Raw genomic sequence first — 16,823 nt, 5'->3', positions numbered from 1 at the left:
TCTGAAACATTTGAAAAGTTCATATAATTTCAGAGTGAAGTGGAAAATCATCGTAACAAGAAAATAAAGTTTCTACGATCTGATCGTGGAGAAGAGTATTTGAGTTACGAGTTTGGCCTTCAGTTAAAACAATGTGAAATAGTTTCACTACTCACGCCACCTAGAACACCATAGTGTAATGGTGTGTCCGAACATCGTAACTGTACTTTATTAGATATGGTGCGATATATGATGTCTCTTACCGATCTACCACTATCGTTTTGGGGTTATGCATTAGAGACAGCTGCATTCACGTTAAATAGGGTACCATCTAAATCCGTTGACACGACATCTTATGAACTGTGGTTTGGCAAGAAACCAAAGTTGTTTTTCTCAAAATTTGGGGTTGCGATGCTTATGTGAAAAAGTTTCATCCTGATAAGCTCAAACCCAAATCGGAGAAATGTGTCTTCATAGGATACCCAAAGGAGACAGTTGGGTACACCTTCTATCACAGATCCGAAGGCAAGACATTCGTTGCTAAGAATGGATCCTTTCTAGAGAAGGAGTTTCTCTCAAAAGAAGTGAGTGGGAGGAAAGTAGAACTTGATGAGGTAACTGTACCTGCTCCCTTATTGGAAAATAGTTCATCACAGAAACCGGTTCCTGTGACGCCTACACCAATTAGTGAGGAAGTTAATGATGATGATCATGGAACTTCAGATCAAGTTGTTACTGAACCTCGTAGGTCAACCAAAGTAAGATCCGCACCAGAGTGGTACGGTAATCCTGTTCTGGAGGTTATGTTACTAGACCATGACGAACCTACGAACTATGAGGAAGCGATGATGAGCCCAGATTCCGCGAAATGGTTTGAGGCCATGAAATCTGAGATGGGATCCATGTATGAGAACAAAGTGTGGACTTTGGTTGACTTGCCCGGTGATCGACAAGCCATAGAAAATAAATGGATCTTCAAGAGGAAGACGAACGCTGATAGTAGTGTTACTATCTATAAAGCTAGAATTGTTGCAAAAAGGTTTTCGACAAGTTCAAGGTGTTGACTACGATGAGAGTTTCTCACTCGTATCTATGCTTAAGTCTGTCCGAATCATGTTAGCAATTGCCGCATTTTATGAAATCTGGCAAATGGATAAACAAAACTACATTCCTTAATGGATTTATTAAATAAGAGTTCTATATGATGCAACCAGAAGGTTTTGTCAATCCTAAAGGTGCTAACACAATATGCAAGCTCCAGCAATCCATCTATGGACTGGTGCAAGCATCTCGGAGTTGGAATATACGCTTTGATAAGTTGATCAAAGGATATAGTTTTATACATACTTGCGGTGAAGCCTGTATTTACAAGAAAGTGAGTGGGAGCACTACAACATTTCTGATAAGTATATGTGAATGACATATTGTTGATCGGAAATAATGTAGAATTATTCTGCAAAGCATAAAGGAGTGTTTGAAAGGAGTTTTTCAAAGAAAGACCTCGGTGAAGCTGCTTACATATTGAGCATCAAGATCTATAGAGATAGATCAAAGACGCTTGATAAGTTTTTTCAATGAGTACATACCTTAACAAGATTTTGAAGTGGTTCAAAATGGAACAGTCAAAGAAAGAGTTTCTTGCCTATGTTACAAGGTGTGAAATTGAGTAAGACTCAAAGCCCGACCACGGCAGAAGATAGAAAGAGAATGAAAGTCATTCCCTATGACTCAGCCATAGGTTCCATAAAGTATGCCATGCTGTGTACCAGATCTATTGTATACCCTACATTGTGTTTTGCAAGGGAGTACAATAGTGATCTAGGAGTAGATCACTGGACAGCGGTCAAAATTATCCTTACTGGAATAAGGATATGTTTTTCGATTATGGAAGTGACAAAAGGTTCGTCGTAAAGGGTTACGTCGATGCAAGTTTTGACACTAATCTAGATGACTCTAAGTCTCGGTCTAGATACATATTGAAAGTGGGAGCAATTAGCTAGAGTAGCTCCGTGCAGAGCATTGTAGACATAGCAATTTGCAAAACACTTACGGATCTGAATGTGACAGACCCGTTGACTAAAATTATCTCACAAGCAAAACATGATCACACCTTAGTACTCTTTGGGTGTTAATCACATAGCGATGTGAACTAGATTACTGAATCTAGTAAACCCTTTGGGTGTTGGTCACATGACGATGTGAACTATGGGTGTTAATCACATGGTGATGTGAACTATTGATGTTAAATCACATGGCGATGTGAACTAGATTATTGACTCTAGTGCAAGTGGGAGACTGAAGGAAATATGCCCTAGAGGCAATAATAAAGTTATTATTTATTTCCTTATTTCATGATAAATGTTTATTATTCATGCTAGAATTGTATTAACCGGAAACTTGATACATGTGTGAATACATAGACAAACATAGTGTCACTAGTATGCCTCTACTTGACTAGCTCGTTAATCAAAGATGGTTGAGTTTCCTAGCCATAGACATGAGTTGTCATTTGATTAACGGGATCACATCATTAGGAGAATGATGTGATTGACTTGACCCATTCCGTTAGCTTAGCACTTGATCGTTTAGTATGTTGCTATTGCTTTCTTCATGACTTATACATGTTCCTGTGACTATGAGATTATGCAACTCCCGTTTACCGGAGGAACACTTTGTGTGCTACCAAACGTCACAACGTAACTGGGTGATTATAAAGGTGCTCTACATGTGTCTCTGAAGGTACTTGTTGGGTTGGCGTATTTCGAGATTAGGATTTGTCACTCCATTGTCGGAGAGGTATCTCTGGGCCCACTCAGTAATGCACATCACTATAAGCCTTGCAAGCATTGTAACTAATGAGTTAGTTGCGGGATGATGTATTATGGAACGAGTAAAGAGACTTGCCGGTAACGAGATTGAACTAGGTATTGAGATACCGACGATCGAATCTCGGGCAAGTAACATACCAGATGACAAAGGGAACAACGTATGTTGTTATGCGGTTTGACCGATAAAGATCTTCGTAGAATATGTGGGAGCCAATATGAGCATCCAGGTTCCGCTATTGGTTATTGACCGGAGACGTGTCTCGGTCATGTCTACATAGTTCTCGAACCCGTAGGGTCCGCACGCTTAAAGTTAGATGACGGTTATATTATGAGTTTATGTGTTTTGATGTACCGAAGGAGTTCGGAGTCCCGGATGAGATCGGGGACATGACGAGGAGTCTCAAAATGGCCGAGACGTAAAGATCGTTATATTGGACGACTATATTCGGACTTCGGAAAGGTTCCGAGTGATTCGGATATTTATCGGAGTACCGGAGAGTTACGGGAATTCGCCGGGGAGAAGTATTGGGCCTTATTGGGCCATACGGGAATAGAGGAGAGAGGCCAAAAGGAAGGAGGCGCGCACCCTCCCTCTGGTCCGAATTGGACAAGGGGTACAGCCCGCTTTTCCTTCTCCCTCTCCCCCTCTTTCCTTCTCTCCTACTCCAACAAGGAAAGGAGGAGTCCTACTCCCGGTGGGAGTAGGACTCCCCCATTGTCGCGCCCTCCTCCTTGGCCGGCCGCCTCCCCCCTTGCTCCTTTATATACGGGGGCAGGGGGCACCCCATAGACACAACAATTGATCTATTGATCTCTTAGCCATGTGCGGTGCCCCCCTCCACCATATTACACCTCGATAGTATCGTAGCTAGCGGTGCTTAGGCGAAGCCCTGCATCGGTAGAACATCATCATCGTCACCACGCCGTCGTGCTGACGAAACTCTCCCTCAACACTCGGCTGGATCGGAGTTCGAGGGACGTCATCGAGCTGAACGTGTGCTGAACTCGGAGGTGCCGTACGTTCGGTACTTGATCGGTCGGATCGTGAAGACATACGACTACATCAACCGCGTTGTGTTAACGCTTCCGCTTTCGGTCTACGAGGGTACGTGGACAACACTCTCCCCTCTCGTTGCTATGCATCACCATGATATTGCGTGTGCGTAGGAAATTTTTTGAAATTACTACGTTCCCCAACACTAATGTTCCTTTGGACCTATCTCGATGAATCTCAATGCCAAGGACATACGAGGCTTCACCGAGATCCTAGAAATCTCTTGCTCTCATGCAGCGTATCTTTATCGTTGCAAGCCAATAGAATATCATCTACATATAGGACTAAAATTGCGAACCTACTGCCTTTAAATTTAACTTATATGCAATTGTCCACTTCATTTTCTTTAAAACCAAAAGTTCTAATAATCTTGTTGAACTTGAGGTACCACTGCCTTGAAGCTTGCCTCAAGCCATATATGAATTTCTTTAAATGACATGACATATGTATTTTCCTTCCACGACAAAATCTTCAGGTTGAGTCATGTAAACTTCTTCGTTTAAGTCACCATTCAAAAATGATGTCTTGACATCCATTTGATGAAGCTCTAAATCACAATGAGCTACAAGTGCCATGACAATTCTTAAAGAATCTTTGGCTGACACAGATGAGAAGGTCTCCTTATAATCGATCCCTTCTTTCTGTGTAAAACCTTTTGCCAAAAGTCTCGCTTTGAACCTTTTGACGTTCCCTTTGGAGTCATATTTGGTTTTGTAGACCCACTTGCAGCCTACCTTTTTGGCTCCACCGGGAACTTCTACTAAGTCCGAAGGGGTTCATCGGGAGGGCTCCAGGGGTTTACAGTTCATGGGAACTTGCAATGAACAAGTTCGGGGTACAAGCACAACAACCACAGAGGGTTTAAGACTAGGAAGGCGGGTAGAAGATGCTTACTTCAAGTTTCTGCGAAAGCAGACATGCAAGTTTGAAGTTGGCATGGCGGCAGCACACTTTGGGGGTGAAGAACTTCATCATCATTGTGCAGTTCGTCGTCATTGTAGTGATGTGGCGTTGATGTGGTCGTTATGATTGTGTGTAAGGTGCAGCGGGTAAGGTCACCATGTAGGGTACAAGGTTAGCACACCTTAATGCCTGTGTGCAACCAAACAAGATGTACATGTGTGAGTTCAGACAATGCAGGACGTCAAACACCGTGCGCAAATCTATCCCATAGTGCAGGCAGAGGGTATGCAGACAAGCAAACCAGATGCATATGTTGGTTTTCTGTCTGTTTTTTTCAGTCGGGCTCAACTGAGAGAAGTGTATGCTATGCATGCAAAAACTAAGATGACGATCAAATATGTCCATAGGAGCGGCATTGTTGATGTCGCTTGAGGTGAGGAGGCGCGGCCTACACTGCTTTGCTGTCATGTAGTGCATGCGGCAATTCTTCTTTGAACTGCCGGCGCCGTTTGGAAGCTGGAAACTTGTTCGTAACTGAAAATTGCTTCGTTCCGTCCCGTCCGTCCTGCGTGAAATGTTGGTTTTGAGCTGGTGATGCCCATGCATCCATGGCCCGTTGTACTTTGTTCCAAAAAATGGTGTGGTTTTCTTTTCAATTAGTAGTTGACTGTTAAATATGGTTACACTAACGTACCTAGAGCCAGGGCTCCGCCTTCTCCTCCTCCTCCAAGAAAGGAAGTTAGGGTTCGTGCCTCTTGCCGGCGCCAGCGCAGGTCCGCCTCGTCTCCGGTGGCCCTAGGGCAATGGAGGCGCGGTGGATCCTAGCAAGGGCCGGCGGGAGGGCTCCGTTTTTAGTCGTTTTTCTTTAATCTTGTTAGGGTTTGTGTCCTACTCAGGAAGGCGAGACGGCGGCGGCTCCCTGAAGATGGAATAAAGGTCTCCCCGCTTAGCCCCCGTTCTGGCGGTGCGTCTAGTATCGTTGGTGGGCGTGTGGAGGTGTGTCTCCGGCAGATCTATCTTTGGTGGATTTGCTCAGATCTCGTCGTTGTTCGTCTACGTTCGTGTGTCTTCGGTTTGGATCCATCCGGTCTACGTTATTTTTCATCGGCCGTGGTTGCTGTTCTGGGGTGCTGGTCCTATGTGGATTTAGCACGACGACTTTCCGACTGTCTACTACAACAAGTTGTGCCCGGCTCCGGTGATGGAGGGGCGAGGACGGCGGCGCGCGTTCGGCTCGTTTCGGTGCTTTTAGTCGTCGCTCGGTGGTCTACGGATCTGGATGTAATTTTTATTTCTGGTGTTCGTTGTACTGCCATGATTGACGATGAATTGATTGGAAGTTTTTCCGGAAAAAAATGGTTACACTGCCAAGCCCGGTGTCGCTGGCACATGTGAGAAATTTAATGTGGTGGAGCAGACTAGACGCAGCGAAAAGTACAGCACAATCGCGCCAGCATTATTGTCGCGTGGCACATGAACTACAAGTATTTTTTTCTGACTTTGAGATCGATCATATTTCCAAACACGCATTTCAACTTGATTGTGTGCGGCTTGCGCAGATTTTTCCATGATTCGCAAAAAAAGCTGAACAGTTCTCATAAAAATATGGATCGGAGGCCGGTGGCGGCGAGGGGATCCCAGTGCTTCGGTTTCGGCTAGTAGTGTAGGTTAGCATTTTTTTTTTCTCGCCGGGGCGACATTCAGATAAATTGGTCTTCCGGGCTCCGTTTCACTTCGAGTTCGTCCATTGTGACAGAGCACTTGTGTAGAGCGGCGATGTTAGGGTTTCACATTCTTCATCCCGGAGGGCCGGGGAGAGGAGAGATAGCATCACTCTGACTTTGCCGGAAGGAGGAAAATCCAGAGTTGGCTTTGGGAGAAGAGAAGGAAGCTCGCATAATTTGGATTTCGAGTCCAATGCGCTAACGCTTTCTTTAGTTTTCTTGCTCTTTCTCCGGGCTTTGACCATGTCTCCCGAACAATTTCAGTACATATGGCGCAAGACGATTCCACCGGCCTAGAATACGATTAATCCGGCATGGGCTACATGAGCTCCAAGCAGTTTACCGGACAAATTGATAAGTCTGGCATTCCCAGCCCACCAAGCAAAGCTGGTGGTTTCCCGGTCACGATCGTGCACACGACGAAAGAGCTTTACAAGCAGCATTGCCCTTCTTCACTCACGCGATATTGCTGGACAGTCGAATTACCCAACTGAAATAAAGAAAGCAATCCACATAGCCGGAGTCCAGTTGGATAGCAAGCAGGCTTATCGGCGGGCTAGGGGCCTTTAACTAACACAAGCCTGAGAAGGAAGCGTTCATGAATATCAATCATTAAGAAAGTTGTCCTTGTTTGTGCGTTGGGTATTACAAAGGACGGAAAGAGAGCAGGAATACTTACTAGCGAGGCTTATAGGCGGCTAGTTCTTAAAAAAATCTGTCAGCTATAACCTAGCCTATTGAATCTGGTACAAAAATGAGTAGGCGAGCCTAGGCAAACTCAGCCGCTGACTTTGACTGTACTGTCTTTTTTTCTATAAGCAAATAAAGCATACCTCTTTTGCGGATCAAGCAGACTTCTACCTTGGTGGGTAGCGGAGAATCATATCAATATCGGAGTATTGCTCTAGTTGACCTTGGCCAGCAAGCAGAAAAAGGACTGACATCTTGAGGCACGCTAGCACGCGTACTCTTCTTCTGCGAGACTCCATCCAAATCCACCACAGCTCTGCTCCCGAAAAGAGAAAGGGAGACTTAGTTTTAGGTCGGCGTTGGTTTTTCCAACGAATAGCTTTGTACTCAGTACATGATTGCTTTATAGCACCTGTAGCTTATGCAAACAAATTCCCTTAGAGTGGCAGCTTTTCAATGTCTCGGGTGCGTAACGCGTGGGAATCTGCCGAACAGTTCGGGCCAAATCCTGAAGAAAGCTCAAAAGTGCTGTTTGATGAGCCTGCGTAGTATTAGGTAGTTGGTTAGGTAAATTCGATTACAAAGGCAGCAGTTGCGGGCTCAGGTGCTGGTGTGGCTAAATCTAAATCGATAGCAGGGCTTCTCTTTGCACCACACATCATGAGAATGATATTGAAAAAGAGTCAGCTCAGCCTGCCTCTTCCTTCAATGTCTCAGGTGCGTAACGCGTGGGAATCTGCCGAACAGTTCGGGCCAAATCCTGAAGAAAGCTCAAAAGCGCTATTTGATGAGCCTGCGTAGTATGTCAGGTAAACTTGATTACAGAGGCAGCCGTTGCGGGCTCAGGTGCTGGTGTGGCTAAATCTACATCAATAGCAGGGCTTCTCTTTGCACCACACATCATGAGAATGATATTGAACAAGAGTCAGCTCAGCCTGCCTCTTCCTTTGCTCCCCATTTTTTGAAGCGTGCACGATGATGAGATTTGGTGTCAGCCACTTCAATCGATTAAAGGGTTCGATGACGAAGATTGCTACTCTGGGGCGTCGGACATTGGGGGATGTGCACGAAGACATCCGTAGCTATTCGAGGAGAAGAAACACCCGTATATAATGAGTTGTTCTACTCCATCTTGAAGCATGAAAAAAACAAGCAACAATGTGCGCGTTCATTATTTCACTCGACCCCATCCGGATGACTAGCACCCTTCGAAATGGCACCCCTTGAGGACTCGCACTAGGTGAGGGTGATAATGTTTTTGTCGAGCATCTCGGCATGTCTGCTCGCTTCTAATTGTCTACATCTTTGAACACCGGGCATCTACTTCCACTGCTTCCTCTTGGGCGGATGCCGGATAGCCACCTCATCTTCATCATCATGGCCGCCGACGCTATTGCACGTGGATTTCCGGGAAACTCGTATGCTCTCAACTTCTCTTTGATGACAAATGCTTTTGGTCCATGCACATGAATAAGAATATGTTAAATGTTTGTAGTCTGCTGTTTGTGCTATGCTCCATCAGCATACTTGTTATGTTATTAAACTTGATTATGAGTTTTTTTTGCGGGGTAAACTTGATTATGAGTTTAAATAAATGTAAACTGCGTAATATCCTAACGGGTTTGATGATCCGTCTACGAGGAGTGAAATGAAAGCAAGAGAGAAGCTCAAGACCTGACGCATTGGCTCTTCGGCCCGCCAGAGGGCGTTTGGCAAGCCTCGCAGCCGTCTTGGCCGTGAATTTTCAGTCCTCAGAAAAATAAACGAAAAAGAAAGAAGGACGATAAGACAGACACAGCACATGCATCAGACCGCAGACGGGCGCACGCTATCGATCTGTGTCGCCTTCTCCCGATTTTCCCCGTCACGCTCGCCGCCGTCCCGGCAGCTCCCGTGAATGATTGCCTTCGCCGGACCCGTCTATTCCCGGCCGCCGTGACGTCCCTCCGGCCTTTGCTCACGGGCGTACAAGGATTTCCCAAGAGCCAATTCAGCCTCACTCAGCTTGCCGAGAAGGAGAAGGCCCTCCAAAACCTACCTGCGGTTCAGACAAATCGCTGCTCATCTAGTAGTAATCTACGTACGTAGTAGATGATGACCATGCATGATGACTGGGCAGCTATCTTCTCCGAGGCCTTTTGCCTTTTGTTTTCTGTATCTGGGGGCTTACACAAGCTCTTTCTGATGCTCATCATAAACTAATTCTTTTTTCCTCTGAGTACTACTACTACTGTCTTCCCCCCTAAAAAGAACTGGTGGTGTGCCAATCACCCTCGGTGCTCCCTCCTAGTTAAACCACCTCTCTTCTGTTCCCTTCTCTTCCGGTCCACCTCCTCTGCAACTGCAACTGCAAGCTCCGTCATTGCCATGGCGTCCACGGCTCCTCCGCGGGAGGATCTCATCACGGAGGACGAGGAGCAGCGGCCGCCCCTCACGCGGCCCCTCCTCCACCGCAGCGCCACCAACAACATCTCCCAGGTGGCCATGGTCGGCTCCAAGGCATGCCCCATCGAGAGCCTCGACTACGAGTAAGCAACGCAACCTCCTCATGCTTCCTCCATTCCTATGCTCCCAATCCCTTCAAATCCTCTCTACCCGAGCACCCCTTCATGCTTCCATGTCGGAATTCTCGATCCATTTGGAAGCTCTTGTTGGAGCTCTCCTTCGGACTCATGATTCAATTGTTCGTGTTCTCGTCAAGAACTGGCCCAGCATCTACCTTGGATCTCCTCATCGTATGAGTCCAATCGTCCTCTCAACAACCTTTATTGTTTTGTTCCCCCAGTTGCCATGCTCAGTAGATTGTCATGTGATGCTTTAATTTGTGTCCTCTCCTTCCTCTTGTCTTATCATCAAGAATCTAGCGTGCCTCCCTCCTTTTGTTTTCTTCCCTTGGGGTAGCTGTACCCACTTGGGCATTTTGGTCTAGAGTACCTGCCAAGCTTCTTGCTGAATTTAACCTGCGTTGCAGGATCATCGAGAACGACCTGTTCGACCAGAACTGGCGGACGAGGGCCAAGGCGGACCAGGTCCGGTACGTGGTCCTCAAATGGACCTTCTGCTTCGCCATCGGGATCATCACCGGCGTCGTCGGCTTCCTCATCAACCTCGCCGTCGAGAACGTCGCCGGCTTCAAGCACGCCGCCGTCTCCTCCCTCATGGACTCCAGCAGGTTGGTCTGTTTTGTTTTTGCGGAGCATGTTCTTCTGTATGTTTGTCTGTTTGTTTGTCTGTCTGTCTCTACTGTGGGAATAACAATATTCCATTCAGGCTCATCGTGCCTGTCTGTCTGACTGTCCGAGATCTGCTCTGCCGTGCAGCTACGGGACGGCGTTCTGGGTGTTCGCCGGCGCGAACCTGGCGCTGCTCCTATTCGCGTCGGCGATCACGGCGTCGGTGTCGCCGGCGGCCGGCGGGTCGGGGATCCCGGAGGTGAAGGCGTACCTCAACGGCGTGGACGCGCCCAACATCTTCTCGCTCAGGACCTTCGCTGTCAAGGTGAGACCACATCCTCATCCACCTCAGCATATCACACGCCTCTTCAGTTCGTCCACGGGACGAGCACATGATCCGTCCACCCACCCACGTCTGCTGCTACTTCAATTATCCATCCGTCCGTCTGTGTCCACCTCTGCACTGGACCGGGTTTATCCAAAAAATAAATAAAAGGAGGCACCATCAATTCCAAACCCTGCACGATCGGAGGAATGATTGCGCAGGTTCCCGCCATTGTTTATGATCCATGTGACCAAAAATAATTACTACTGCTCCTTCCTTGTAGTCAAAGGACACTACGAATTAGTAGCATTATATTCTTTATAATTTTTGTTTGTTTGGATCTGGTCATCCGTTTACTCTACACCGACGTGGCTTGTCTTATTGGGTGGAGAGGGTATAGCAAATATAGAATGGATCAATCATTGGAGCTGGAATCGTCAGATATCTATCTCACTGAAAGTGACAGGGAAGAGGACATGGTTTGCTTGGTTTGGGGTCACCCGTCCGTCCGCCCGACCATCTAATGGGACGTAGGATGATTAGAGCATCTATAGTCGGACCTAGCAAATCCGGCCTCCGTGAAACGTCCACAAGCAGTGATAGGTCATCTTTCAAATGTCCACGTCCACGACCGAATACCACATTAGCAAATCTTCAAATCCATATAAAGTATTTATAACCTAAAATAAAGTCACATACTTCATCTAAGATCACACATATAGCATACGGCTACTTCATCATACATGTCATTGGACTATAAAAAAATGGCATGTTCTGAATACTAGAGCTATGGAAATACTTCATGCACTACTTCCCTTGTCCTTGCCGTCTTTTTCACGGTAGATGACGCAACATGGATCGAATCAGATATGCTCATTGTCAGAGTTGTACGATCCATCACTGCCCTCCTCCTTCTATTCCTTTTTTGGAAGGGGGGGGGGGGGGGGGGGGCAGTCTGGCGAGGACACGAACCTCCCGTATTTGCTCCTTTTGGAGGGCACGAACCATGCGAGCTTGCCGCTTCGCGATGATGCAAGCTCGGAGGGCATTTCTCAGTTCTGTCTGACGCGGCCACTATCTCTGTTGTTTGCCACGCCCTCTCCCTTGCCCAGTGGGCAGCCCGCTCCTCGGCGCAGCCATGGTTCGGTCATCTACCGACGTTTATCTCGGACTCGGAGCCCAACATCACTAGGACGAGGCTCCCCCACAGGGGTTGCACCGCCAACCCAGGATCGTTGGCCGCGGTGACACACCTTGAGCTACCGTCGTGGGGCAGATCCAAGCGCCGCTTGCGCGGACGCAATGGATTCCTTCGGATCGTCTTGGTCCACGGTCGGGCGGATTCCTCCGGGGAGCCAGGCGAACGACCATCTCCTCCTCGTCCCGTATGAGACGTTGTCCCGATCGACAGATTTGGACTTGTCAGAGTCGGATCCGCTGCCCGCCATGTCGAAGGAGGCCGGACATCGTCAGAGAGGAGCTAGGGGATGGCGCGGTGCAGACTCGAAGTGGTCTGGAGTGGCAAGTGGCTAGGGTTTCGTCTGGATGTGGATAGGGTGGGGATATTTGTGGGTCTTTGTGGGCCAGCATGGGTCGTATTCGACGTGGGCCATATTGATAGGCCAGCATGGGCCGTATCCGACACCAAGATATGGGCTACATATAAGGGGTGCCGGTCAGCCTGGATGTATTGATGGGTGCGACCGGGTCGTGATTTCTTGGTCGGTCACTGACCAGACCATCCGCCTGAATGTATACGGGTAGTATAAGGGGTCCAACTTTAGTTGATCTTATATTATTATATCTTATGGTGAAAAAACCTCATTCTAAGAGCATTCTAGCTCTTCTATAGTTATTTACTCCCATAAAAATTGTTTAGAGAGTTACCAACTAGTCCTTTTTCCAGGATGTAATCCCTCAAATATTTAGAGAGTTATCCCTAAAAAGTTAACCCTTCAGATCAAGAGCAGAAAAAACCCGAGTTCTCATTTCCCCATATTCATGGCGTAGCCATTGACACACCACCTATTCGCCTCTCCCCAACTATAAAAGCACCCCAACAGCCCTCATCAACCATAAACCTAACCGTTGACATCCATTTCTCCCTCAAATTTCCCTGCTAGGTGTTGCCCCGACCCCCATCGAGTAACCGCCGTCAACGAGATGGCGTTCCACAGGCCCATGTACTCTCCAATGACTGACGGGTCCAAATCACACCTGAGGTAGTAGAAGCCGTTGCCGAACGCGAGGCCGACGCCACCACTGGTGCCAACCCAGGGTCCCCTTTAGGCCTTATACAATGGGAGATGCTTAGGGAAGTGTTTAGAAAAATAAACTGAGTTTTTCCGAAGCACCGGTGCCTATTTCTACAGGAGAGACGCTTAGTTAAGCGTCTATCCTGTATAAATAAGCACCGGTGCTTAAGAAAAACCTGGTTTATTTCTTTAAGCACCTCCCCTAAGCACCTTGCATTGTACAAGGCCTTAGTGGAGCAGTCAGAGTAGTACACTTGTTAGTCACCCCGACCACCTAATTGGACGTATCAGTACAAATCTTATTATTATTATATTATATAGCACACACAATCAATTTGCTTCAAGAAGAAATGAGAGGAGAAGAGCTCGAAGACAGAGATGGGGGCACCACAGTGAGCAACACCGAGGCGCGGGAGCGCCTGCGAGGCTGAGCCAGGAGCGACCTGGAGGCAAGGAAGACTCTGAAGAGGCGTCGTCGATGAAGGGGAGTTTGAGGCGACGATTTGGGATGGGCTGCCATGCCGAAGAAGAAGAATGGTTCGAAAGGGGGCTTAGAAGCAAGGTCGGGGCAATGATACCACAACAGGAGGCGGCGAGGTCCGAATGGGAGCGTGCCGGCCACAGGCGGCATCACCAGTCAATTTGGCCGGTTTCGAATTGAGAGCAATGGAAAAGCTATTGACTAAAGTAAGAAGATGAATAGATCAATGCCCAATCGGTGTTTACGCAACTTGACATATAGTGTTTTTTTTTTGCGGGGAACTTGACATATAGTTGATCCCCATATATGTCATGGCCAACAAGAAGAAGAAATACACTCGTTCTAACCCATTCTACTGGTGGCGATCAGTTGATATATGTCATGGAATTTGACATATAATTGATCCCCACAATGTAAGATTGTCGATTTGTGTCTGACACTTTGAATTGGAGCGTACATAGAGTCCAATTTTTTTCCATTACCTACCTTTCATAGAGCAACAGTAGTCACAAAAATAATAATGGAAAACAACACTGCTCTTTCTGGCACCAAAAAAAAAAAAACACTGCTCCCACAATATTACATTTTTTTTCGAATTTCACCTTTTGCTTATAGTAGTAATAACCAAGTGCGTGCATGTACGATTTTTTGCTTTTGAACTGAACTCCGATCGGACCTCACGTGCAGGTCATCGGCAACATAGCCGCCGTGTCATCGTCGCTGCACGTGGGCAAGGCCGGGCCAATGGTGCACACGGGCGCGTGCATAGCCGCCATCTTCGGCCAGGGCGGGTCGCGCAGGTACGGCCTCACCTGGCGCTGGCTACGCTACTTCAAGAACGACCGCGACCGCCGCGACCTCGTCACCATCGGCGCCGGCGCCGGTGTCAGCGCCGCGTTCCGCGCGCCGGTCGGCGGCGTGCTCTTCGCTCTCGAGTCCCTCTCCTCGTGGTGGCGGAGCGCGCTGATCTGGCGCTCCTTCTTCACGACGGCGGTGGTGGCGGTGGTGCTGCGGCTGTTCGTGGAGCTGTGCGGGACGGGGCGGTGCGGGATGTTCGGCAAGGGCGGGCTCATCATGTACGACGTGAGCACGCTGTTCGAGGACCTCATGACGTACCACCTCAAGGACATCCCCATCGTCGTCCTCATCGGCGTCATCGGCGCCGTCCTCGGCGCCTTCTACAACTTCCTCATGATGCAGGTCCTCCGCGTCTACAGCGTAGTCAACGAGCGCGGCCGCGCGCACAAGCTGCTGCTGGCGGCGGCCGTGTCCGTCCTCACGTCGTGCTGCGTGTTCGGCATGCCGTGGTTCGCGCCGTGCCGGCCCTGCCCCGTCGCGGGGCCCAACGGCGCCTGCGGCTCCCTCAACAAGTTCCGGCGCTTCCACTGCCCGCCGGACCACTACAACGACCTGGCCAGCCTCATGCTCAACATCAACGACGACGCCATCCGCAACCTCTACGCCACCGGCACCAACGACGTCTACCACCCGGGCTCCATGCTCGCCTTCTTCCTCGCGTCCTACGCGCTGGGCGTGCTCAGCTACGGCGTGGTGGCGCCGTCGGGGCTCTTCGTCCCCATCATCCTCACCGGCGCCACCTACGGCCGTCTGGTGGCCATGCTGCTGGGCAGGCACTCCGGCCTCGACCACGGCCTGGTGGCCATCCTCGGCTCGGCGTCCTTCCTCGGCGGCACGCTCCGCATGACGGTGTCCGTGTGCGTCATCATCGTGGAGCTGACCAACAACCTGCTCCTCCTGCCGCTGGTCATGCTCGTCCTGCTCATCTCCAAGACCGTCGCCGACTCCTTCAACGCCAGCATCTACGACCTCATCATGCGCCTCAAGGGGCTGCCGTACCTCGACGGCCACGCCGAGCCCTACATGCGGCAGCTCAGCGTGGGCGACGTGGTGGTCGGCCCGCTGCGGAGCTTCAACGGGGTGGAGAAGGTGGGCCACATCATGCACGTCCTCCGCACCACGGGCCACCACGCGTTCCCGGTCATCGACGAGCCGCCCTTCGCGACGGCGCCCGTGCTCTACGGCCTCGTGCTCAGGGCGCACCTCCTCGTGCTCCTCCGGAAGCGGGAGTTCCTGCCGGCGCAGGAGCGGTACCCCAAGGAGTACAGCATCGCGGCGAGGTTCGAGGCGCAGGACTTCGACAAGCGCGGCTCCGGCAAGCAGGACACGGTGGACGGCGTGGAGCTGTCGCCGGAGGAGATGGAGATGTACGTGGACCTGCACCCCTTCACCAACGCGTCGCCATACACCGTCGTGGAGACCATGTCGCTGGCCAAGGCGCTCGTCCTCTTCCGCGAGGTCGGCCTGCGCCACCTCCTCGTCGTGCCCAAGGCCTGCGACGTAAGTACATTTTCTCACGCAGCTAGCAGCCATGGAATTCGAACTGTGTTGTTGATGAAACAAACTGCGTGCATGCAGAGGTCGCCGGTGGTGGGGATCCTGACGAGGCACGACTTCATGCCGGAGCACATCCTGGGGCTGCACCCGGTGCTGCTGGGCGGCAAGTGGAAGCGGCTCCGGTGGCACAAGGCCGCCGTCGCCAAGTACTTCCGCGACCTCATCGTGCGGCTCGCCAACTGCGGCTGAAGCACAAAACACACATCCTAGTGTATACTACCTGCATTCTGCTGGCAGGATGTTTGGGTGAGGATCAATTTTTGCGCGCCTGTGAAGAAATAATTCCAAAAAACACTGTTTCTTCTTATTATTATCTTGATTCATTACTTGTAAGTATATTTGCTCCCAGAAACAGAGTGGTGGTCCGTGTATATCCGTTGGGTCTGCCACGTCTCGCGCTGCTGTTCTTTGTGTACATTATTAACGACGGGGAGATGTTCTTTCCGGAACTTAATTATTGCGGAACATGTGACCTGAACGTGTCAGCTCATGGCCCGTTGTCAGCTCTAGTTATAAGAAATGGTCGCTTGGTTGAACCATCTACGTATTTTTCACTGTTTCCCCGTTTCTACATTATTGGATGCTGTCCTTTTTCGACAGGCCGAATGGTTGATGTTTTGCTCAAGTGAAAGAGCTTGGCATCGAAGCCTTTATAATTTACATCTTTTGTTATGAGTTCTTCGTAAATCTCAGTCACATAGTAACAATGTACATTAGTAAGCAGGACTATTAGTTAAAGGGGCATCACTAGGCATCAGACTACTGATGCTTTGCATCTATCAGACCAGTCAAATGCCGTAAGATTGAGTTAGTCTCCAGCGTACGATGAGGCCTAGTAAAAGAAGGAGCGTCCGGTTAGTTAGTATGGATAATTGTGATTTATTTCCATAACTATTACTCCCTCCATTCGGAATTACTTGTCTCAGAAATGGATGTATCTAGAACTAAAATACGTCTAGATACATCCATTTCCGCGACAAGTAATTCAGAACGGAG

The 16,823-nt window shown here is 49.0% G+C and overlaps 1 protein-coding gene across 1 annotated transcript; it reads left to right on the top strand.

Annotated features, from left to right (window-relative positions):
- The first annotated feature begins 9,062 nt into the window (after positions 1 to 9,062).
- On the top strand, positions 9,063 to 16,366 carry LOC123123272 (putative chloride channel-like protein CLC-g). The gene is made up of 5 exons (XM_044543752.1): positions 9,063 to 9,706; positions 10,150 to 10,350; positions 10,499 to 10,676; positions 14,100 to 15,770; positions 15,849 to 16,366. Exons 1-5 carry the CDS (start codon positions 9,546 to 9,548, stop codon positions 16,014 to 16,016), a joined length of 2,379 nt encoding a protein of 792 aa, XP_044399687.1. The 5' UTR covers positions 9,063 to 9,545; the 3' UTR covers positions 16,017 to 16,366.
- Positions 16,367 to 16,823: the final 457 nt, after the last annotated feature.

This window comes from Triticum aestivum, chromosome 5D (assembly GCF_018294505.1).
Source record: "Triticum aestivum cultivar Chinese Spring chromosome 5D, IWGSC CS RefSeq v2.1, whole genome shotgun sequence".
NCBI lineage: Eukaryota > Viridiplantae > Streptophyta > Magnoliopsida > Poales > Poaceae > Triticum > Triticum aestivum.
Note: the sequence above shows the minus strand (reverse complement) of the source record. Positions and strands in the feature narration are given on the sequence as shown.

Coding starts and splice junctions, on each gene's coding strand:
- LOC123123272 (XM_044543752.1), top strand. CDS start 9,546: ATGGCGTCCACGGCTCCTCCGCGGGAGGATCTCATCACGGAGGACGAG. Junction 9,707..10,149: donor ATCGAGAGCCTCGACTACGA/GTAAGCAACGCA, acceptor CCTGCGTTGCAG/GATCATCGAGAACGACCTGT. Junction 10,677..14,099: donor TCAGGACCTTCGCTGTCAAG/GTGAGACCACAT, acceptor CCTCACGTGCAG/GTCATCGGCAACATAGCCGC.